This window comes from Lingula anatina, chromosome 7 (genome assembly GCF_051362555.1).
Source record: "Lingula anatina isolate TDL-2025a chromosome 7, LinAna3.0, whole genome shotgun sequence".
NCBI classification, from domain to species: domain Eukaryota; kingdom Metazoa; phylum Brachiopoda; class Lingulata; order Lingulida; family Lingulidae; genus Lingula; species Lingula anatina.
This window is the reverse complement of record NC_141773.1, coordinates 9878019-9896503: the sequence shown is the minus strand read 5'-3', so window position 1 is coordinate 9896503 and position 18485 is coordinate 9878019. Positions and strand designations below refer to the sequence as shown.

Here is an 18485-nt window from a genome sequence, read left to right as displayed (position 1 = left end):
GTGGACCCAACAATAACTCTTGGTGTTGTCACTGGGTGGGCAGGGCTTGACAATAGGTCAGTGCTTTTGAAGAAATGTTGCCATTTTACTTCAGACATTAATTCACATACAATTGTCTCAGGTGCAGGTAAAGATTGAAAACAGACTTAATACAATTATCATTCCTTATATTTTTTCAGTGGTGTTTGTTTTTTATTTAGGCTCTGTATTTTGGGGGTTTTTTTTGCAGTAAAGTCTGGGTCTGGACTGTCAGAGGATCAGGATTGTATGTTGCTGTATTATTTTGTCAGTGCTCATGTTTCCGCTGATGCATGTTGTGTGTAGATCTGGCAGATTTGTCTTTCCTTTATTGCAGGTCAGCTGCCTTGTATCACAGATATGAGTAACATCACTAATGTGTCAGTCACATCCAACATTGACGAAACTGCTGTGATTACCACTAATCAGACCAGAATGTCTCATTCCAATAAATCCCTAATCAAGGAACCAGAAAGCAAGGATCCTTTAGATGACCTAGATCTCTCTTCCAGAATGGGAGATGCATTCTTAGATGGCTGTAAGGTAAAAAAAAAAAAAAAAAAAAACACAATGAACTCGTGGTAGTTATGAATAAAGATATCTTAGTGTTAGGGTAAATATTTTAGCTAAACCACTGTTAAATTTTAAGAGTATTTATTGTCATATTTATACAAAATATGATATATAAATCTATTTAATATCAATAAAACGGTTCTGTCAGTTTTCATTATGGATTCAAAGCTATTCTTGTCTTCCGTTGTAGCAGTACAAATACCATATGGTGAAAAAAAAATGTCATTACACATCATTCAGCAGTAAAATTTTATGTGCAGTTCTTGGTTGACATAGTCTTTGTTGAGCCTTACTAACAATGACGTCTATGTTGATGTGCCATTTATAAGGGCATCAGAGATAGCAAAAAAAAAATCTTACACTTTTTCAATCTTTTATCGAAAGAGGGTCTAGTAGGTCTGTTTTCAACATTTAGCTCAAGATATTTTTCAGAACACCATGGGTTAATGGTAACCTATGTGTTTACTTACAAACAAAATGATGTGAAGGATTGTAGAGAATTTTCCTCTGTGAGCCTACATTGTTCATTTACTATGGTCGTTAACCTATCTCTGCCTATTTCAAATTAATAGCTGTGAGTGAACATGTATATGATCTGTTTGGTTTTTCCTGGATTCTGCAAAATACAGAGCTAGTCTGAGTTATGTGTTATTTTATTTACTTTTGCCATCTTACCCAAAATGCAACAATGCAGAGTTTCCTTGAAGTACCAAAGGACTCCTGGTTGACCTGTTTAAGATCAAGGTTATAATTTCAGTTGTTTCTGAGTGGTTTCAAGAGTTCTCAGACAGAGAAGCTACGCAGAATCATCAATACAGGAGGTGGAACAAGGTATGTCAGAGGATAGGCCAGTGAAAATGATTTTAAGTTGCATATTTCACTTGTTTAAATTCAGTTTCAAGAAAATATGAACATTTTCAAGAATTTTTTAAAAAATTATTCCATTTTATGACCAGCTGTTTCCAAAACTTAGCCCTTACTCCTTGATCAGTTTGTGAAATTCATTTAAATACTTGCCATTCTCAGCCATTGTATGATTGATCTCTGATGCCATGTTTAATTTCAATGACTGATGCCATGTACACATTTTAAGCATAGTTTATTTAAGTCAACTAAATTCTGATGTATCAGATAGGACTTGTGCATTTAAAAAAGCTGCCTTTGTCTTCAAGTAATCTAGTGACTTGTCAGGCCAAATTTGGGTGTTGGTGATGATTTATTAAAATGTTAACATTGTCCTAGAAATTTTACATTGAAGTTTGAGTGTTATTTATTTATTTATTTATTTATTTATTTATTTATTTATTTATTTATTTATTTATTCAGTACTTTGTCAATGTCTCAAGCTATCTCAATCAATCATATGCATTTGATATTTTTCAGATTTAACCAGCTGAATGATAATGTGTCCCATGTTATTGTTGGGGAGGCTGTTGAAGAACATATAAAGCAAATCATGGAGATGAAAAGCAGGTACAATAACTGTCTTAAAGATACTGTTTGTAGTTTTTCAGTATATGCTAATGCAGAAATATTGTTACGGTAATGTTATGAGATAATGCTGTTGTATCAAAAAACAGTGGGGTGACAAGATGCAGTGGGTTGCAATAACTGGCACTACTGGGAGTGTCATATTTTGCTACTGCGATGAATTTTTCACCTAAGATGCGCTTTGCAACCAAAGAAAAGCATGAATATGCTTTTGGCAATCACAGTTCAACTGGCTTCTCTTTAAGTCACTAAAACAGTTTTAAAAACTACATAGAGAAATAGAGCTGGGATGGGGATGGTCTTACCTTTTACACTGAAACCATAAGCCGTATCTGGTGGGGTTGCATTATTAGGAGCTTGAAATTTTAAAGGTTGATAAACCTGTCATTTAGATAAAACATGCTAATGGCTGTCCCTGAGGGTGCAAGAGTCAATTTTACACATTGTTATTTGCACTTTTATAATCTTTCATTAAACTATAACAGTGAGTGAATTTTAAAAAAATGAGTGTGAAACACCTTTAAAGGAAAGTGTAAAAGGATACATTCAGCACACTAATGGTTTTGAAGGAGATGGGTATCCATTGTATATTCCTGCACTTCCCTTAGAGACATCATTCCCTAGATATCTATGACAAAGCATGGATCCTACATACTTAAAGTTTAATATTCTAGGAGGAGATAGCAGAAATAACAATGTGAAAAATCATCAATGAATTCTCCCCCCCCCCCTTCCCGCCAGGGACAACCCAACTCCCAGGTTCTCAAGAATTCTGAAATGCCCATGCACTCCCTGAGGATAGGTCTAGTTTAAATGAAGAATTTCAAATGTGAAAAGAAAATTAGAATCTTTCACCCTCCAGGGACATCCCAACCCCCAGGTTCACCAAAATTAAGTAATGCCCATGCATTTTCCTGATGAAAGGTATATGAAACACCATATTTCAGCTTTCTCAGTCTTATACTCTAGGAGTCGAGAGCAAAATTTTTAACAAACCCACAGATGGACGCATGGATGGGTGGGATTATATGATCACCAACTTTAGTTGCAGAATCAACCACCTCACAAACAACCCAACTTTATTTACACAAAGTTTAATGGGACCCTAAGGGACATTTCCCTGGTAGTTGATTTATCAATCATCACTCAACCTCACCAAACATTATATAATTGTTTTGTTGATTCAATTGTGTGATATCCTACTTGTCCAGTTGTTATTTCAGACCTCATGTGGTGTCCTGTGACTGGCTGGTGCAGTGTTTTCAGCAGGGGATCCGTGTGGATGAAAACAAATTCAGGTTTTCATACCTGCCTCATCTTGACCAAACAAGCCAAACAGTGTTAAGGTACACATAGGGCGCATTCCCATAGTTTTTAGATTGATCTATCCCCGTGGGAAGTCTCACTAGATTACTGTCAGATAATCCGGCTTAAATGTCCGTCTTGCCTACTACAAGCTATAAGGGGGTAATCAACTTTCGTGCCCGCTTGGCTGACAGCTATTTAGTGTGAACCCCCAGGGAGTTAGGTCGATCTAGTTGGATCGATCTAATCTCTGGGAATGGGGTCATAGTGTTTGACCTTTTGAGGTATGGTATGAGGTGCCCAAAGTTATGGCAGAAATAGCTGCTGTCTGAAGGAAAGGCATTTCTGTATGGACAACAATATCAGTTATTATCAGCATGTTGGCACACATTTTTGTTACGTCATTTGCTTATAAGTTGGGTTTATTTAAGTAAAACAACTTACTTACACATTTGTAAGTTGTAAGTTTGAATATAGTTGTACCCAAAGAGGCCTAAAGTTAGTGTTTAATCAAAAGAAAGTGTTGTTATTGACACCAGTGGAAGTGTTGTGATTGACACCCATGATCATGATCCAAAAAGGGGTGCCACAGTAGAAGGCAACCAAAGTTTGAAGGTGTTCAACCTAGTTGCATTTTCAAAGATCTCACCTAGCATAAGATCAACAGATGGCAATTGCCAACGATACTCTGTACAAAATACCAGAGCCTTAGCCAACAAACTGGAGGAATTCAGCCTCATAATGCAGAATGAATATGTTCATCAACATTTGATTTTTTTCAATATACAGTTAAGCGATTCATGTACATTATGAACTTGAAGGGCACACGTCCCATATAAAGTATGTAAAGCTTTTTCTGGATTGAAATTTTACAGCTTAATGTAGACTTATGCAAAAGATGAAGATTGGCCATATGTGCCAAATATCACAGCTTAGTTTTCACTAGTGAAGTGATCAGCATTTGAAGTTAAAAATATTGGTTATTTAGTCATTGCATGTATGGCCATCAGAACCCCAGTGCTGTCAACTTCTTTAGTGTATCACTTTTTACTCCACCATATCAGGTCAGGCTCCAGAACTCCAGCAGAGCTGGAAAAAACTGCTGCTACTGCTGTGCTGCAGGAAGATGAAGATATGGACAACATAATTAGCCAGTATCTCCCTCAACACAGTGGTGAGCTTCTATTTTTGACTATAGTATATATTTAAATGTTATCCTTTACAGCCTGGTGGTAATAAAGCATAATCCGTTTGTCTAATTCAGAACAAGAGGCATTGCTAGGAGTCCCTGCGTGGCACTTGTCCAGTCTGCGTGGAATATCTTAGTGCATGGCAATTAAAACCATAATTTTATTGTAATTTTGTCATTGGCCGCATTCAGAACAGTGGACTAACTAGTCCACAGGTCAAATATGGTGACCCACTAAATAGCTTGCTAATCTGCTTATAGACACTGAATAGATTTCCCTGTGGGGGAAGTATGCAAGTGTGTCGGCTATATTTGACCCTCGGACTAGTTAGTCCACTGTTCTGAGTGCAGCCATTTTCCTTAAACGTGGATGGCTGGTTCATTTGTTTGATTTCTTCCAATTTTAAGATATGACAGATGAGAGTGCACTGCTAAAAGTGATTGAACAAGAGGAGGCTGAAATGCAGCAAGATCAAGGTCAAGGAGAATTAGATGATGCAGATATGACTGAAATTGAAGGTTTGGTTTGAGAACTTTTAATGCATGAACTATATTAAGATCTAACTACAAGAAGTAAATAACTGGCAACATAATTGCATACCTGTCAAGAGTGGAGTCTGCCAGCCTGAAAGTGAGAAGATTTTCACTTGTGAAAACTGCTGCACCAGCACAGGATTCAAACGTCTTTGCATGTGACAAAAGTTTGCTGTTTGAAATACGTAAACAAATTAGCAAAATTACAGACGTGCTGAAACTGTCGGTCCGATCGGTCATGACCAGGAAATTTGTCTGGACAGGTAAAAAATTGGACTTGGTCGGTCCAAAGGACCGACAAGAGTTTTAAGAACCACATTTGAATTTACAGTCATCTTTCGACATACTTCACTTATAAAATTACATAAAACCCAAAGCGTTTTTTCCCTTCCATTTCAAAACTATCACATTCAAAAACAAAGTAAGCTTCCTAATCGTACTGGTAGTATCTGTCTCAAACGTATAGAGTGATTTTTGGTCCAACAAAAATTCATCGATCGGTCCGGCAAATTTTTCATTACTGCCGCTCCAAATGTCTGGCCATTCTAAAAAGTTTTCAGCATGTCTGAATTAACAAAGCCTGTCAATGTTTACTGTTTGGTTGATTTGATTAATTTGCTTCCTGGTGTCATTTTGATAAAGAATATTCATAGGAAATGTTCTGCTGGTTGTATGTTTTATAATGTAAATCCATTGGACTTTGCTTAGAATAACATTTATTTTGTCGTTATTTTAAGGAGATTCCCTTTGTATTTATAGTGTTATTTGTGGTCCCATGGGAATTTACCACCCCTCCCCCATTCCTAAAAAGGAAAACACTCCATGAGTGCTAGTGTAAATGTTATTGCAAAATGCATTCAAAACCATTAACATATATAGGTTAATTTTAGGTAATGCATATGAGAAAACCCATGTTTTAGGGCAAAATTAGCAGACATAATATTTTAACTTTCACTTCCGCTTTTTGACAGACATTTCTAATTTCTCAAAAGCAAGGCAATGGCACTCATCTATAGGAGTCATTTTATAGCCACATGAAAATTAGAATTTTGTTGTTATATTTGTAGAATGGGCTCAATCATAATGTTTCTTGGTAATAATTGAAATTTTCAGGTAAAATAAATGTACTGTCATATCATAAGAAAACTGGTTCTGGGCCTATTAATTAGCTTAATTGATATTTGGTGGGAATTACAGGCGAAAGCATGGCAAAATCGTCCTGGTTGACCTTGTTCTCATATCGAGGCACTGCTTTTTGTTCCTGTGCTTGCAGCACTCCTATGCTTCTATTAGTGCCCCTTCCCTCCCCCTGATACAAAAGATACTTCAGTATCAGGTTTAGGGATAGGAGAAGGGGGTCCTGACCACTTCCTTCAGTTTCTGAAAAAACTAACACCAAAAAAAAAAAAAAGAAAAAAGAAAAAAAAAAGAGAAAAGAAAAAAATCCCAGTGACTTTGAAATCAGAATTTTGACTAGCTGAATCATAGTTCTGAAATGTACCAAATGGCGCTGTTTGTCCTCTAAAAAACCAAAAATTTTTCTGGTCCCTTGAGTGGGTCCTGAACCCCACACCAAGAGGGTAAGGGTTGGCTTCATCTGAGGCCTGTCATTCCTTAAAAAAAAGGACCCCCCTTTCAAATAATCATGGGTCTGCCCCTGCATTTTGTGTAGGTGTGTAAAAAAATTTAACTTCTGGTAGGATCAAATGAAAATAATCATTTTAATCTCTATAATTCAATGTAATATTAATGTAACTAAAAGAGTAAGGGAAACTAATAAAAACTACCATAAAATGTGGTATTGGTAAAGATTTATATTAATCATGTGCTCAAATAAATTTTATTGTCCTCTATGAAACATGTCTTTAAATGAATATCACTTTCATAATTAAATGGAAGGTCCAATGGGCGTTTTTTTTTTTTTTTTTTTGAAATGTTACAAGAGTGAATATAGCTGAAGCTTTGTTACACTGAGTTACACTGACAACTTTCATTTTCATCTAAGAGCACTGGTTGTGGCTTGTTGTCATGAACAAATAGCCACCTTAAAAGAATATATTTTTGTGCTTGTATTCAATTGTTAAATTGCATAATATGTTTCTTTATGAACACAGTTACTAATGATTGTAATGACTGTTCCATTGGTATAAAATCATGTTAAACGGATAATATTAATCAAAACTTTCATTGTATATTATATTTGATTATTATATTTTTTTAATATGATATTTTATATTGCAGGTGAACAGGGAATCTTCAACAAGAAAACATTTGTGATCCTTGGTTTTGACTTAGACCAGGTGGAAGCTCTAAGGGAGATGATAGAGGAGAATAAAGGTCAATCTCTCTGCCTCTCTCTTCTTATTTTATTTTCATGTTCACTTTCATTAACTTACTGCCTACACTTGATTGTCTCAAGGAGGAACATCTGAAGGAGAGTTAACAACATCGCTAATCACACTCTTTATTGTCTGAGGTCTGTTAGAGTGGGCTGAGATAGCTTGGGGGTGGGGGGGGGGGCTTTATCAAGGTTTTTTTCTGTGTCACTCTATTCTTCTTGGAGATTGATTTTATATACATTATTTTGCATCAGTTTTTTCAAACATGCTGATGCTTATTTTTATCAGGAGAACATTTGGACGATATATTGACAGAATATGACATGATTGAAAGTGAAAACGAGGTAAAAACAGGTACATATGATGAATTTGTTCATTTTAACAGTGGTGGCTTTTCACCTTGATGATAGGGCCTAAACCATAAGCATGCAATGTCAAGAGCCTTACAAAAATTCTTTTCACCCCAAGCCTTGACCAAGAGTTTTGTCATTTTATTGAGCTCTATCTTTCAATTTGACTTCTTTGACTTTGCAATTTAATAAGTATATTTTATGTAGTAAAGACAAATATTAACAATATTAACATACAAAAAACAGGGAAAAGTGACAAGTTTCTAAACAAAGTCTCAACTTAGTACCTTTATTAAAAACAGTTTAATGTTTTTTTAATGTAAAAGAGCAGTGTCCATATACTATTTTTTAAGCAATGCATAAGATGTCGAACTATCTGTAAACACCTAAAACTCTGATATTCACATTTTTAAAGGGTTGAACTTGAATAGGTGTTTGGCCATAACAAGGGTAACAGTTTTAGATAAGAAGTCCTTCATATAGCTATTGATGTATATATGCTGCATGCCAAATAAGGTCGACAAAACAATAACAACACTGCTTACGAAATTAAATTGCTGTCATATCAATAAGTTACACATTACCACTGTAGTGTATCAAAAGTTCCAAGAAATAGAAAAAAAATATTCGAAACAAACAAAGAAGATGGACACCTATGCATCTGCTTGCTATTAGGATACTGAAAGTGCACCTAAGTTTTATTCTATCCCTAACCTAATCTTCCTCCTCTTATACTAAAATACAAGTATGAGCAATTGTAATGAGGTATATTTTTCCTGAAATTCTTATTCTCCAAACACTGTTTTGATAAATCAACATGAAACTGGATGTTTACACAGTGAGACCTGACATATTGGTTCAAATTTATCTTCATATTATATGTAAAAATGAACTTAAAAGCTCTGACTAACTTGTATCCAAGAACATCATTCAACATCATGCTGTCTGTAATCTTCTCTTTTAAGAATTTTGTAAAATTCTGAAAACATTTCTGTCTGCAACATCACAACAAGATAATCAGTACTTGTTTTTTGGAACACGACATCCAAACGAAAGTGTAACAGACAATGTCTCCCATTGTTTTCAGCAGTTTATTCATTCCCATAAATGAGAGATTGGTAAACGGGCTCCATACCTGACAGTTAACTCTTCTTAAAATCACCTCTTTGATTGCCTTTACTTTATCTGGTATGATAATCCAATTGTTGTATTTTAATTCTCCCTCCCAGGCAGTGTTCTGGCCAACACCAGCCGGGTTGTCCCAGACTTTGGGTTAGTGCCAATATTAGGCGTTCCAATAGAGGTGACAGTTACAGAGATTGTCACCAATGCTTGGCTGGTAAGTGGATTGTATATTATACTCTCTATCCTCTTTAGACTCACTATTTTTTGATGTATAATGGAGAAATAATTGCATGTAAAAGACAATATAAGTGAAATTACAAAACAAGTAGGCCTTCATTCGACACAAAAGCATGAAGCACTGTTATTTAAAAAAAGGCTTCCAAATTTCAATTTTAATTATAAATGAAGTATTTGAACATGCTGTCTATTAGTAGAAATAGTCCCTAATCAAACTGACAGCCCACTTGTTATCCCAAACTGCTTTAAAATAGTCTGGTGCAGGGGCACAGTAATTAAATCTCGGCTCAAATCAACCAGTCAAGGGACGACGCATGGGGAGCCGTATGAGTGGTGGAGAGACCATTACAAGATTAAGTGGTCTTCCTTTCATGTAGGTCCGCCGTATTTAGGTTGTAGCCTAGCTAGCACTCGCCTCTTCGCATTCTGAATGGGGCCAATAACCTTAAGGACGATAATTTGTAGGTCCAAGTATAAACATAATGTAATGGCATCATCTAATCTTTAATATGTATTATATCATTTTCTTTCAGCAAATGTGTGTAGAAAACAGCCTATATCTTGACCCAGGCAGCAACCCTCTGTTCAGTCCCATAGAAGTGAAGCCTGACTGCCGGCCACTGGAAGGCTGTGTGTTATCTGTCAGGTCAGTGCAGGGAAAGGGAACTGTTATTCACAAGTGAAATGATGCTTACTTTTTATTTATCGTATAATTGAATAACTAATTTATTGATAAGGAAGCCCATAAATTTGCCATATATGGTGAATGGTAAGCATTGCTGTGAAATATAAAACTGTTGAAAACTGAAAACCTTTTGGATGCACCTTCTTGCCCATTTTTATACAAAAGTTGAAGAACTGTAAAAGGTACATGATTTTATATAAAGAGATATTATTCTGATCACTGTGACTGTCCTTGGTGATGCTGTCCAGCATATTTGTTGTTTGCATCATAATTACCATATCATACTTTTGTTTTAAGTTACTTTAATTTTATTCAGTGTCTAAATAGTTTGACAAAAAGCAGTTTCGTGTCAAAAATCAACATGTTCTGATTATTTTCACAAAATTTATTGTTTACTGGAATGCGCCTTTTTATGTTAAAATGATGCAATGGGAATATCATTTTGCTGTCAACTGTCTTTAATGTCTAGTTCCTAACTATTACAATGGACATAACACATACCACTGCTTTCATTTTGTTGGAGTTTTGTTTTGTCCGCCAGCCTTAGCTGCTCTGTATCATTTCCAGCGGTTATAGTGGTGTGGAGCGTGACTGCCTGATGCATCTGGCTGAATTATTGGGAGCCAAGTAAGTTCTCTCTCGCTTTCACCAACTCTTTGAGCACCCCTATACAGACTTAATCTTCAGTGGTGCCAAAAATGTGGTTTGGTATTACCCCTTTCAGATAAAAAGTATGAAAAGACATTAAATTTTTTAGATATCAACATACTCCCTTTCACAAACATTGTCGCGCTTATATCAGGATGTCTGCCTGTCTGTTATTTTACTGCTTTGATGCTTGGCCATTTATGCTGTATGTTAGCTGGATGTTGTTAACTATCCCAGCTTTAGTGACAAAAGTGGGAGATCAATTTATTCTGCCTATCCTTGTGTCCCTCTGTCTATGGGTGGATAATATTATGTTGTTTATTGTATTTCAATAGAAAGCTAGAAAAGTCATAAAAATTGCATTTCTGTGAAAAAAGGACAGTTGGTGTTTCATTTTAAGCAATTTTTTTTATCGTTATTTAGTTTCACCTTGACAGATATGCATGACCTTGATGTCTGATGATTTGAAAACTATTTTCTAGTGGATAACCATACATTTGTTTATTGGAAATGGCAGCTCTTACAAGTTTCTCAGTTACTTATAGTTTCGATAATATGCCTATTTATTTACTTCACAATTTGCATTGTCAGCAATTTTGATCTTAAAAGCGACTGCCATAGCCAGCACTGTAGTGGTTGTGACTTGTTTCATACTCACCTAGATAATGAATATGCATTGTGTACAGTGTTATGTATATTAGCACTCACAAATCCAGTTGGAAGTACATATATGTAAACTAGAAGGTAGTCTATGGCTTCTGAACCTCTTGTGACAGGTTGTTATTTTGGTATTTTATCTTTGAAGGACCCAGGAATTTTTTGTGCGAAAAACCAGTAAGAAGCTTCTTGCCAGCACTCATCTCCTGGTGCGAGAGGCAGATGGCTCCAAGTATCAGGCTGCCACCAAGTGGAACCTCCCTGCTGTTACTAGCGAGTAAGTATCTTATACCAAGAATTACCAGCAAATTATTTCAACAGTCAGAATGTCCATATGACTGTAAGGATAAGGTGTGTTTTAAATGCCCTTGTTTTATTTACCTGGCAAAATATCTGACAATATATCTGTGATTGAGGAAGATTCAGGGTATGGTGCACAGTGATGTATGCATCACAAAATGTGCTCAAAATATTGTTCATGGGCATCAATGCCCATGCAAGTGATGGGCCAAATTTTTTTGACAAGCTATTATGTTTCTTATAAACAAAAGGTACAGTAAACAAATTAAACCTGTGATATTTCAGATGGATATTTGCCTGTGCTAGAAATGGACAAAGAGTGCCAGAAGAAGATTTCTTGGTAGACAAAGGTTAGACAGTCCTAAGAGTTAATTCTTGGTGGTAAAGTTGGGGCAATTTTTATTCATTGCTTTAGATAAAGCAAATTGTGTGTGGTTGAAGTTATGTCTAAAATTGATTTGAATTAAGAAGTTGATGTAGATTTTTGACTAAGCTTTTAAATGCAATTTGTAAAATTGAATTCAGAACAAGCTGTTTACTAAATTGCACAAGATTTTTACCAGTGTAAACATACAAGTGGCACCAACAATATCATATTTTGTTTCCTGTATTTTATCACATGCAAATTTTTCACTCTGTTAAATTTTTGGTAGCTTTATCAGTGACTGTAGCTGTAAGGGCTCGTTTTTTAAAAATTAAAATAGATCATTTTATTTTGAGTTTTTTTCTGTATTTCAGACAAGATTAATTTGGAGTTATCTAAACCTTCTCAAAAAGAAATTGAAAAGCAAGTCATCATCCATAGGGAGAAAAGTGCAGCGAAGGTTGAATCTTTTAAGAAGAAAACAAGTGAGACCATGGAAAAGCAAGAATTCCCTGTAACTGATCCAAAAAAATTGACAGACTCTGACAAATATGATCTTAACAAAAAGAGTGATACATTTGTAAATGGTTTAAAAGATAAACCAAATGACAAAAATGAAAAAATAGAGTACAGTGGGCCTTTGGTTGAGCTAGGAGAACGTACTTCAAGTGTAGAGACAGCTGGAAAACCTAAAACACCCAGACCAACTAACAGCAGACTCATGGTGAGTAGACTCCTAGGCCTGCTTTTAAAAACAGGATTTCAGAAACTTTCATTTTTATAGGCAGACACAATGTGTCTGAATAGGTGGTCATCACTTCATCTGTGGTCACTGTCAGCATTGCTCTCTCCTTGCACTTGCATTTTTTACTGGTGAAAAATAAAACCATGTTTTTATCTTCAGGTTTGAGGGAGTGATGTATGGAAATATAATGTATGAAATATGTGGAAATAATACCTGGTTGGATTATTATTGATTTTTTATTTATTTATTTATTTATTTATTTATTTATTTATTTTGTTTGTTTTTGTTTTTTTGTGAATATATCTTTTTTTCACAAATTTCACAGTTTTGACTTTGAATTTAGATATTTTTCTGAATGGCTATGCTAACAGTTATGAGGAATTTGGTTGCAATTATGTGTAATTATATATTGGATCAACATTGACAGAAAAATTCTATGCACTTTTATTGTTGACATTGTTCATTATTTGTACACAGACTTAATGTCAGAGCCTCTTTAAGTTTATTTCGGTCCATTCCACAGCTTTGCTTTTTGTATTGTTTCATTACTTGTGAAAAAAACTTCACAAGTATATTACCTTGCTTGTTTGTTTGTATGTTGGTTGTTGTCACAATAGAGGCCAACATTTTAGAGATTTTATTTTCAAAATTTTCTGTAGATTGCTAATAAATGCCAAAATAAGTAAATACTGAAATAAATTGGCCAATTAACACACTGAATAAAATGAGTATTGGCGGGTGGATAGGCATTTGACTGATACTAAATTACATTTTCGTTGATTTACAAACTATGTCCACTTGAAGCTCAGACAGCGAATGATCTGGAACCAAGGCTTTCCCCAGAAAGCCACCCAACCTTCATTTAGATAGCCATTGCTCTGGGTTGGTTGGTTGGGTTTACTTGGGTTGGACTCCTTGTAAACAGATGACCAAATTAAAGATACACATTTGGTACTCCCTGTATCCCAACTCCGGAAGAAACCCCTGCCTGGAATTGGGAGTAATCAAATTGGGTCATATATGAATTAGGTAGTGAATCATCATGTCACCATTTAATGACAGGCAGGCCAACTTGAATTATTTGATGCAAAACATCTGTTAAATAGCTGACAGGCATTTCCAGTTGAACTGGTATGTCGAGTTCAGCTATCACTAGCAAAAAGCTATCGCTTTTTACTGCAAGTTGCAGCTGTCAGACATTTACAATATTAGTCCCATAGATGCAGTTTTGTTTTATTTTTTATTGGTTTTTCTCTATTGAGCAATTTTATTTTGTTTTTTTGTCTTATAATTAATTATCTTTTAATTTTGATTTTGAATTTTTGTTAAATTGCAATGTACAAGTACATAAAGAAATTTATAATGGCACTTGGTGTCCTCTCCAGGCTCTGAAGCAACCTAGAGCTGGCAGTGAAGCAACCCCAAAGAGGCAGTCTCTGCGGTTAAACACAGGCATTGATACACCAGGAAAATTTCTGGCCCAGGGAAAAGAGTTCCATCCATCTTTTGACCTTCAGGTTACATTAAACTAACATGGAACTTTTGGCATTCACTTTGTCTGGATTGTTTATTGTCATACTTGCATATTTTTTACCCATATTCCATGTTCAAAAACTGTGTCATTAGTAATTGTATTTGTTTTGCCTCTTAATCCTTTAGTTTCTATTCTCAACAATTGGTAAAATATGACAGTATTTGTTTTATTGTAGTTATTTATTATTTCTTGTACTCAAGTGTTTCATTGCATGTCATTCAGGTTCTGGAGTAAATGTTCAGGTTTATTTAAATATTACTTCACAATTAATTTTGTATTCTTCTTGAACAATTGAACCTGCCAGTAATGTGATTTGTTTTTGGATAATTGCTTTACACCCTCAGAAGTGTGAGATCCAATGTGTATTTTAGGAGTTTGAGCAAGCCCTCCACAGCCCTGCCAGTCAGTATCAAAGCCCCAGGAGCAGAAGACAGAGCAGGCACAGAAAGGCCAGTCTGGTTAGTTTTTGAACTTAGTACTTATAGCTTATAAGCATGTATTGTGCATCAGACAATGACTGAGAAAACTACACACTATGGGACTTTTTTTCCGAAATCCAAATAAGAAAGAATTGTTCATATTTTCTAGTTTATTTATTGAAATGTGTGTGTTGTATCACAATGCAATCACACTGTCTTATACTTCTTTCCAAAAAACACTGTGCAAAATAAGGTATAACAACAAAGTTGAGAACCTTTTAAATGTTCTTATGTTGATAATGAAATATTGCCAACAGGTATGCTTCAGATGAGCTTTTTTTGGGTTTTATCATTTTTATGTACTGATGCAGAGTGTCTGTACACATAACCATCAGTTTTATTTTGCATCATTTTCATTGTCATCGTCATCATCACTGATGAACAGTTTGACCTTTTGTTTTTAAACATACAAGACTGATGAATATAAGTAAAATACAGGAAAAGTTGTAAAATCAGCTTGATTTGACCATAGTTGGAAAAGTAATGCTCAATTGTGCTTTTTTAGCTAATATAAAATTATAAGCAATGCAGATAACACAAATGGAAAACAGATTGACCTATTGTCTTAAAACTTATGGGACTGATGAATATCTATTAAATACAGGTTAAGTTAAAAGACCAACTTTAATTGATCTTTTTTGGAAAATTTGCTGTTTTTTCCTGTCTTTTCAGCATGATTGTTTTCAATTAGATGGAAAACTGTTTGACCCATTGTCTTCAAACTTAGAGGACTGATGATAATTACTATAATAGCAACTTTGGTATAATCTGAGAATCGGCTTGATCTTGTCATTTGTTGGAAAAAGTTATCCTTTCCTGTCAGCATGTCCTATGCAAAACAGATAATACAATAAATTGAAAACCATTTGACACATTGAGCAAAATGTCCATTAGATTGCTCCATTAGATGGCTCCACTCTGTAATAGTCTCTTAAGAGAATATTACAGAAAACCAAACTTTTTAGAAAAAAATAGGGACAAACTTTGAATGTGGGAATGGATTCATTAACCATTGATAAACATGGGAAAATTGTCCTTTACCCCAGGAAAATCCATTTTTTTGCCTAAATGAATAGATGTTACCCCTTTAATTTGAATTCTTTATAATAATATTTAAAGTAATTGTTTATATACAAATATTGAGGTGCACTTGAAGTCCAATGCAAACACATTTAAACTGTGCAAGACAAATTAAGGTAAAATCAGTTGAAAACATCATATTAAGTTTTCCTGAGTAAGAAGTTTTGCCATATGAGAATGGTAACTATAATTTTTTCAGAAGTGGGTCTCTCATTGAGCACAATTTTTTTAACTCTGTTATCAGGAACAAACATCACATTATAGTCATTAATTGTGCTTAATTAATCAAGTCAAAATCAAACAAAATTTTCATAATTTGAACTGTCTTCACCTGTCCAACATCAAGTCCACATCAAGGTGGGATCAACGCATTACGCACTAGAAAATTCCCTGAAAAATAATAAGTATAAGACACAACTGCAGCTAGATTTCTTCACTTAACTCACTGAATTCATTCTTATGCTCAATTATTTTGAATTCAACAAAAAAATGAGTTCTTATTGCAGATAAAAGGAAGGCCAGGGGCACAAAAAAGGCTCCTCAGTATGCCAACCTATTTATGGCCAACTATAAAAAGCCCACATTCTACATTCCATAGATTGAATACACCTTCCTACTATGGGCACACAGAGATGAAGACCTTAAAGAATTTGGAGAACTTTTTATCTAGGAAAACCTCTCGATCTGCCTAGTCTCAGTTACTCTATCTAAAAACAAAACTTTGGATACCATCTTCTCTATCAAAAAAAAAAACAAAAAACAATAGACTGGCTACACGTAGAAAACCCACAGATGGCTCGGCTTACCTACATTAGCTTCTATCCTTCACACATCAAAAAATCTATTGTATATAGTCAGACTTGAAGATACAACAGAATTTACTCGAACCCGGAAAGAAGAACAAACAACTTAAAGATCTGCAAAAGGTTTTTGCAAGATGGAAGTATGACATGCAAATGATAAAAGAAACCATGGAGAAAGGGGGTTAAGTAAACTGCATTGGTCATAAATAACTTAGCCGTAGCATGTATATATATTGTCAGACTTTCTCAGAATTTCCTAGATGCAGTATTAGGTACGTAATATTGTATCCAAATAGACATGATAACAAAAGCACAATAATATGAAGACCATACTTATTATTTTCAAACTTGTTTTTTTTTTTAAGTTATGCATTTTTTGTGAAATGTTTATTTTTCACATAGTGGCAATTTCAAGGTTTGACTTCGGTTCTGACTTTCAAGGGGCTGAAGGCCTTTTCTAGTCACACTTTCTAAATATCCATGATGCTTGTATTGGTGGTGATTATGCATTTAAGAATTATACATTATTGTATCAATTTTGGGTACTGATGCCATAATGACCACCAAAGGAAAACCATGTTACTTAGAACTCTCAAACTTGCAGAAAATATTCATAAGACTGGAATACAGCTTAAGTTGGAAAACCAGCCTGATGATTGGATTCTTTTTCTGGAAGTAAATGCAGTTTTTGTGAAATATTCATTTTTCACATATTGCCATTTTCAGTATGGAAATATTAACTCCTGTGGGCATGAAGTCATATGATAGTTACATTTTCTTAAAGTTCATGTGATGTATATTAGATAATTAAAATAGGTGGTGATTAAGTTAGAATGATTCTTAGGATCTACATAAAGAATGTATGATATTTTTTTTGTGAAATTTTCATTCTTTTCAATCTGGCATTTTCAGTGTGTGAATTTGAACTCTAATGAGCCTGCAGTATCATGCTAATTACTTATTTAGGACAAGTACCCTTGCCTTTTGTGTATGCTTACAATTTGGTGCTGATTTTCCTGTTAAGCATAATGTATCAAAATTGACAAAGTAACTTATTTTGTGCATTATTGTACCACCAGCGTTAGCGCTGGCGGTACACATGGTTTCGGTCCCGTCCGGATCGTTCCGCCGGCTCCGCCGGCTCCGCCGGCTCTGCCGGCTCCGTTGGCTCCGCCGGACGGCTACCGTTACCGCTTCTCCTCCTAGACGGTAAGGGCCCCCGTACCCATCTCATGGATTTAGGTCACCTATAATCTCAACTCGTTCCACGTAAAATTTGGGCTTTGTCGGTATTGGGGTCTGCGTGTGGCACTCATTGCAATGCACCCTTGTCTAAAAATGGCAAAATTAAATGCTAATTATCTACCCTACGGAAGGAGTTATGGGAAAAATTTCTATAGACAGCTTTCCAAAAGTCATATGTGTAGATTTCAAATATACCCTTGGATTTGACCTTTGACCTTTACTTCAAGGTCAAATGGGCCAAAATTTTCAAAAAAATGAAATTTTTTACGAAAAAAAATTTTTTTGCCCTGTTATTCAGACACCACACAGACTTAACCAATAATATTATTGGAAAGTGTTACCCTTCAGGTCATCTTTCATCTCCATGAATTTGGGGTCAATCGGTGCATTTTCACGGGAGTAGCGGCCATAAGATACCGAAACTGAAAACTGTCTCTAATTCGGGAACCGTTAATGCTAGAGACCCATTCTTTTTTGCATTTTGTAGAGCATGTAAAGCCCAACACTGGGGGTGGTCTCGGTTTTTTTGTATTCCATACGGTTTTCGAGTTACTCTGTATCAAAAAGTACATATTGGTGGTAAAAGCAAAATGTACAGTACGGTAATGGATAATAAATTTTGAACTCTGGAAAAATAAAACATAAGGCTTGGCAAAGCAGACAACTTGTGTTCAAAAATGACATTATTTCATCAAATTTGAACTTCTGAAACTTCAGAGCACCTCCTATTTCAAGAATTTTGACCAAAGTGACATTTTCTTTATTTTAATTAATTTTTTCTGTA

General features: G+C 35.1%; 1 protein-coding gene across 7 annotated transcripts in view; it reads left to right on the top strand.

Annotated features, from left to right (window-relative positions):
* LOC106180974 (DNA topoisomerase 2-binding protein 1) overlaps positions 1-18485 on the top strand; it is an 89827-nt gene that overhangs the window by 9425 nt on the left and 61917 nt on the right. For 5 of the 7 annotated variants that reach the window (XR_015335463.1, XM_087017614.1, XM_087017610.1 and 2 more), the window contains exons 11-26: positions 356-561; positions 1349-1422; positions 1975-2064; positions 3294-3428; positions 4452-4561; positions 4985-5095; positions 7352-7447; positions 7738-7803; positions 9029-9138; positions 9695-9807; positions 10414-10473; positions 11300-11428; positions 11737-11801; positions 12190-12539; positions 13946-14077; positions 14466-14552. Coding sequence is in view for 6 of the 7 variants with exons in the window: in XM_087017614.1 (XP_086873740.1) it covers positions 356-561; positions 1349-1422; positions 1975-2064; positions 3294-3428; positions 4452-4561; positions 4985-5095; positions 7352-7447; positions 7738-7803; positions 9029-9138; positions 9695-9807; positions 10414-10473; positions 11300-11428; positions 11737-11801; positions 12190-12539; positions 13946-14077; positions 14466-14552 (1934 nt within the window). In the remaining variant the exon portion in view is untranslated. The remainder of the gene's footprint in view (positions 1-355; positions 562-1348; positions 1423-1974; positions 2065-3293; positions 3429-4451; positions 4562-4984; positions 5096-7351; positions 7448-7737; positions 7804-9028; positions 9139-9694; positions 9808-10413; positions 10474-11299; positions 11429-11736; positions 11802-12189; positions 12540-13945; positions 14078-14465; positions 14553-18485) is intronic. The other 2 variants (XM_087017611.1, XM_087017613.1) reach the window with 2 other exon arrangements.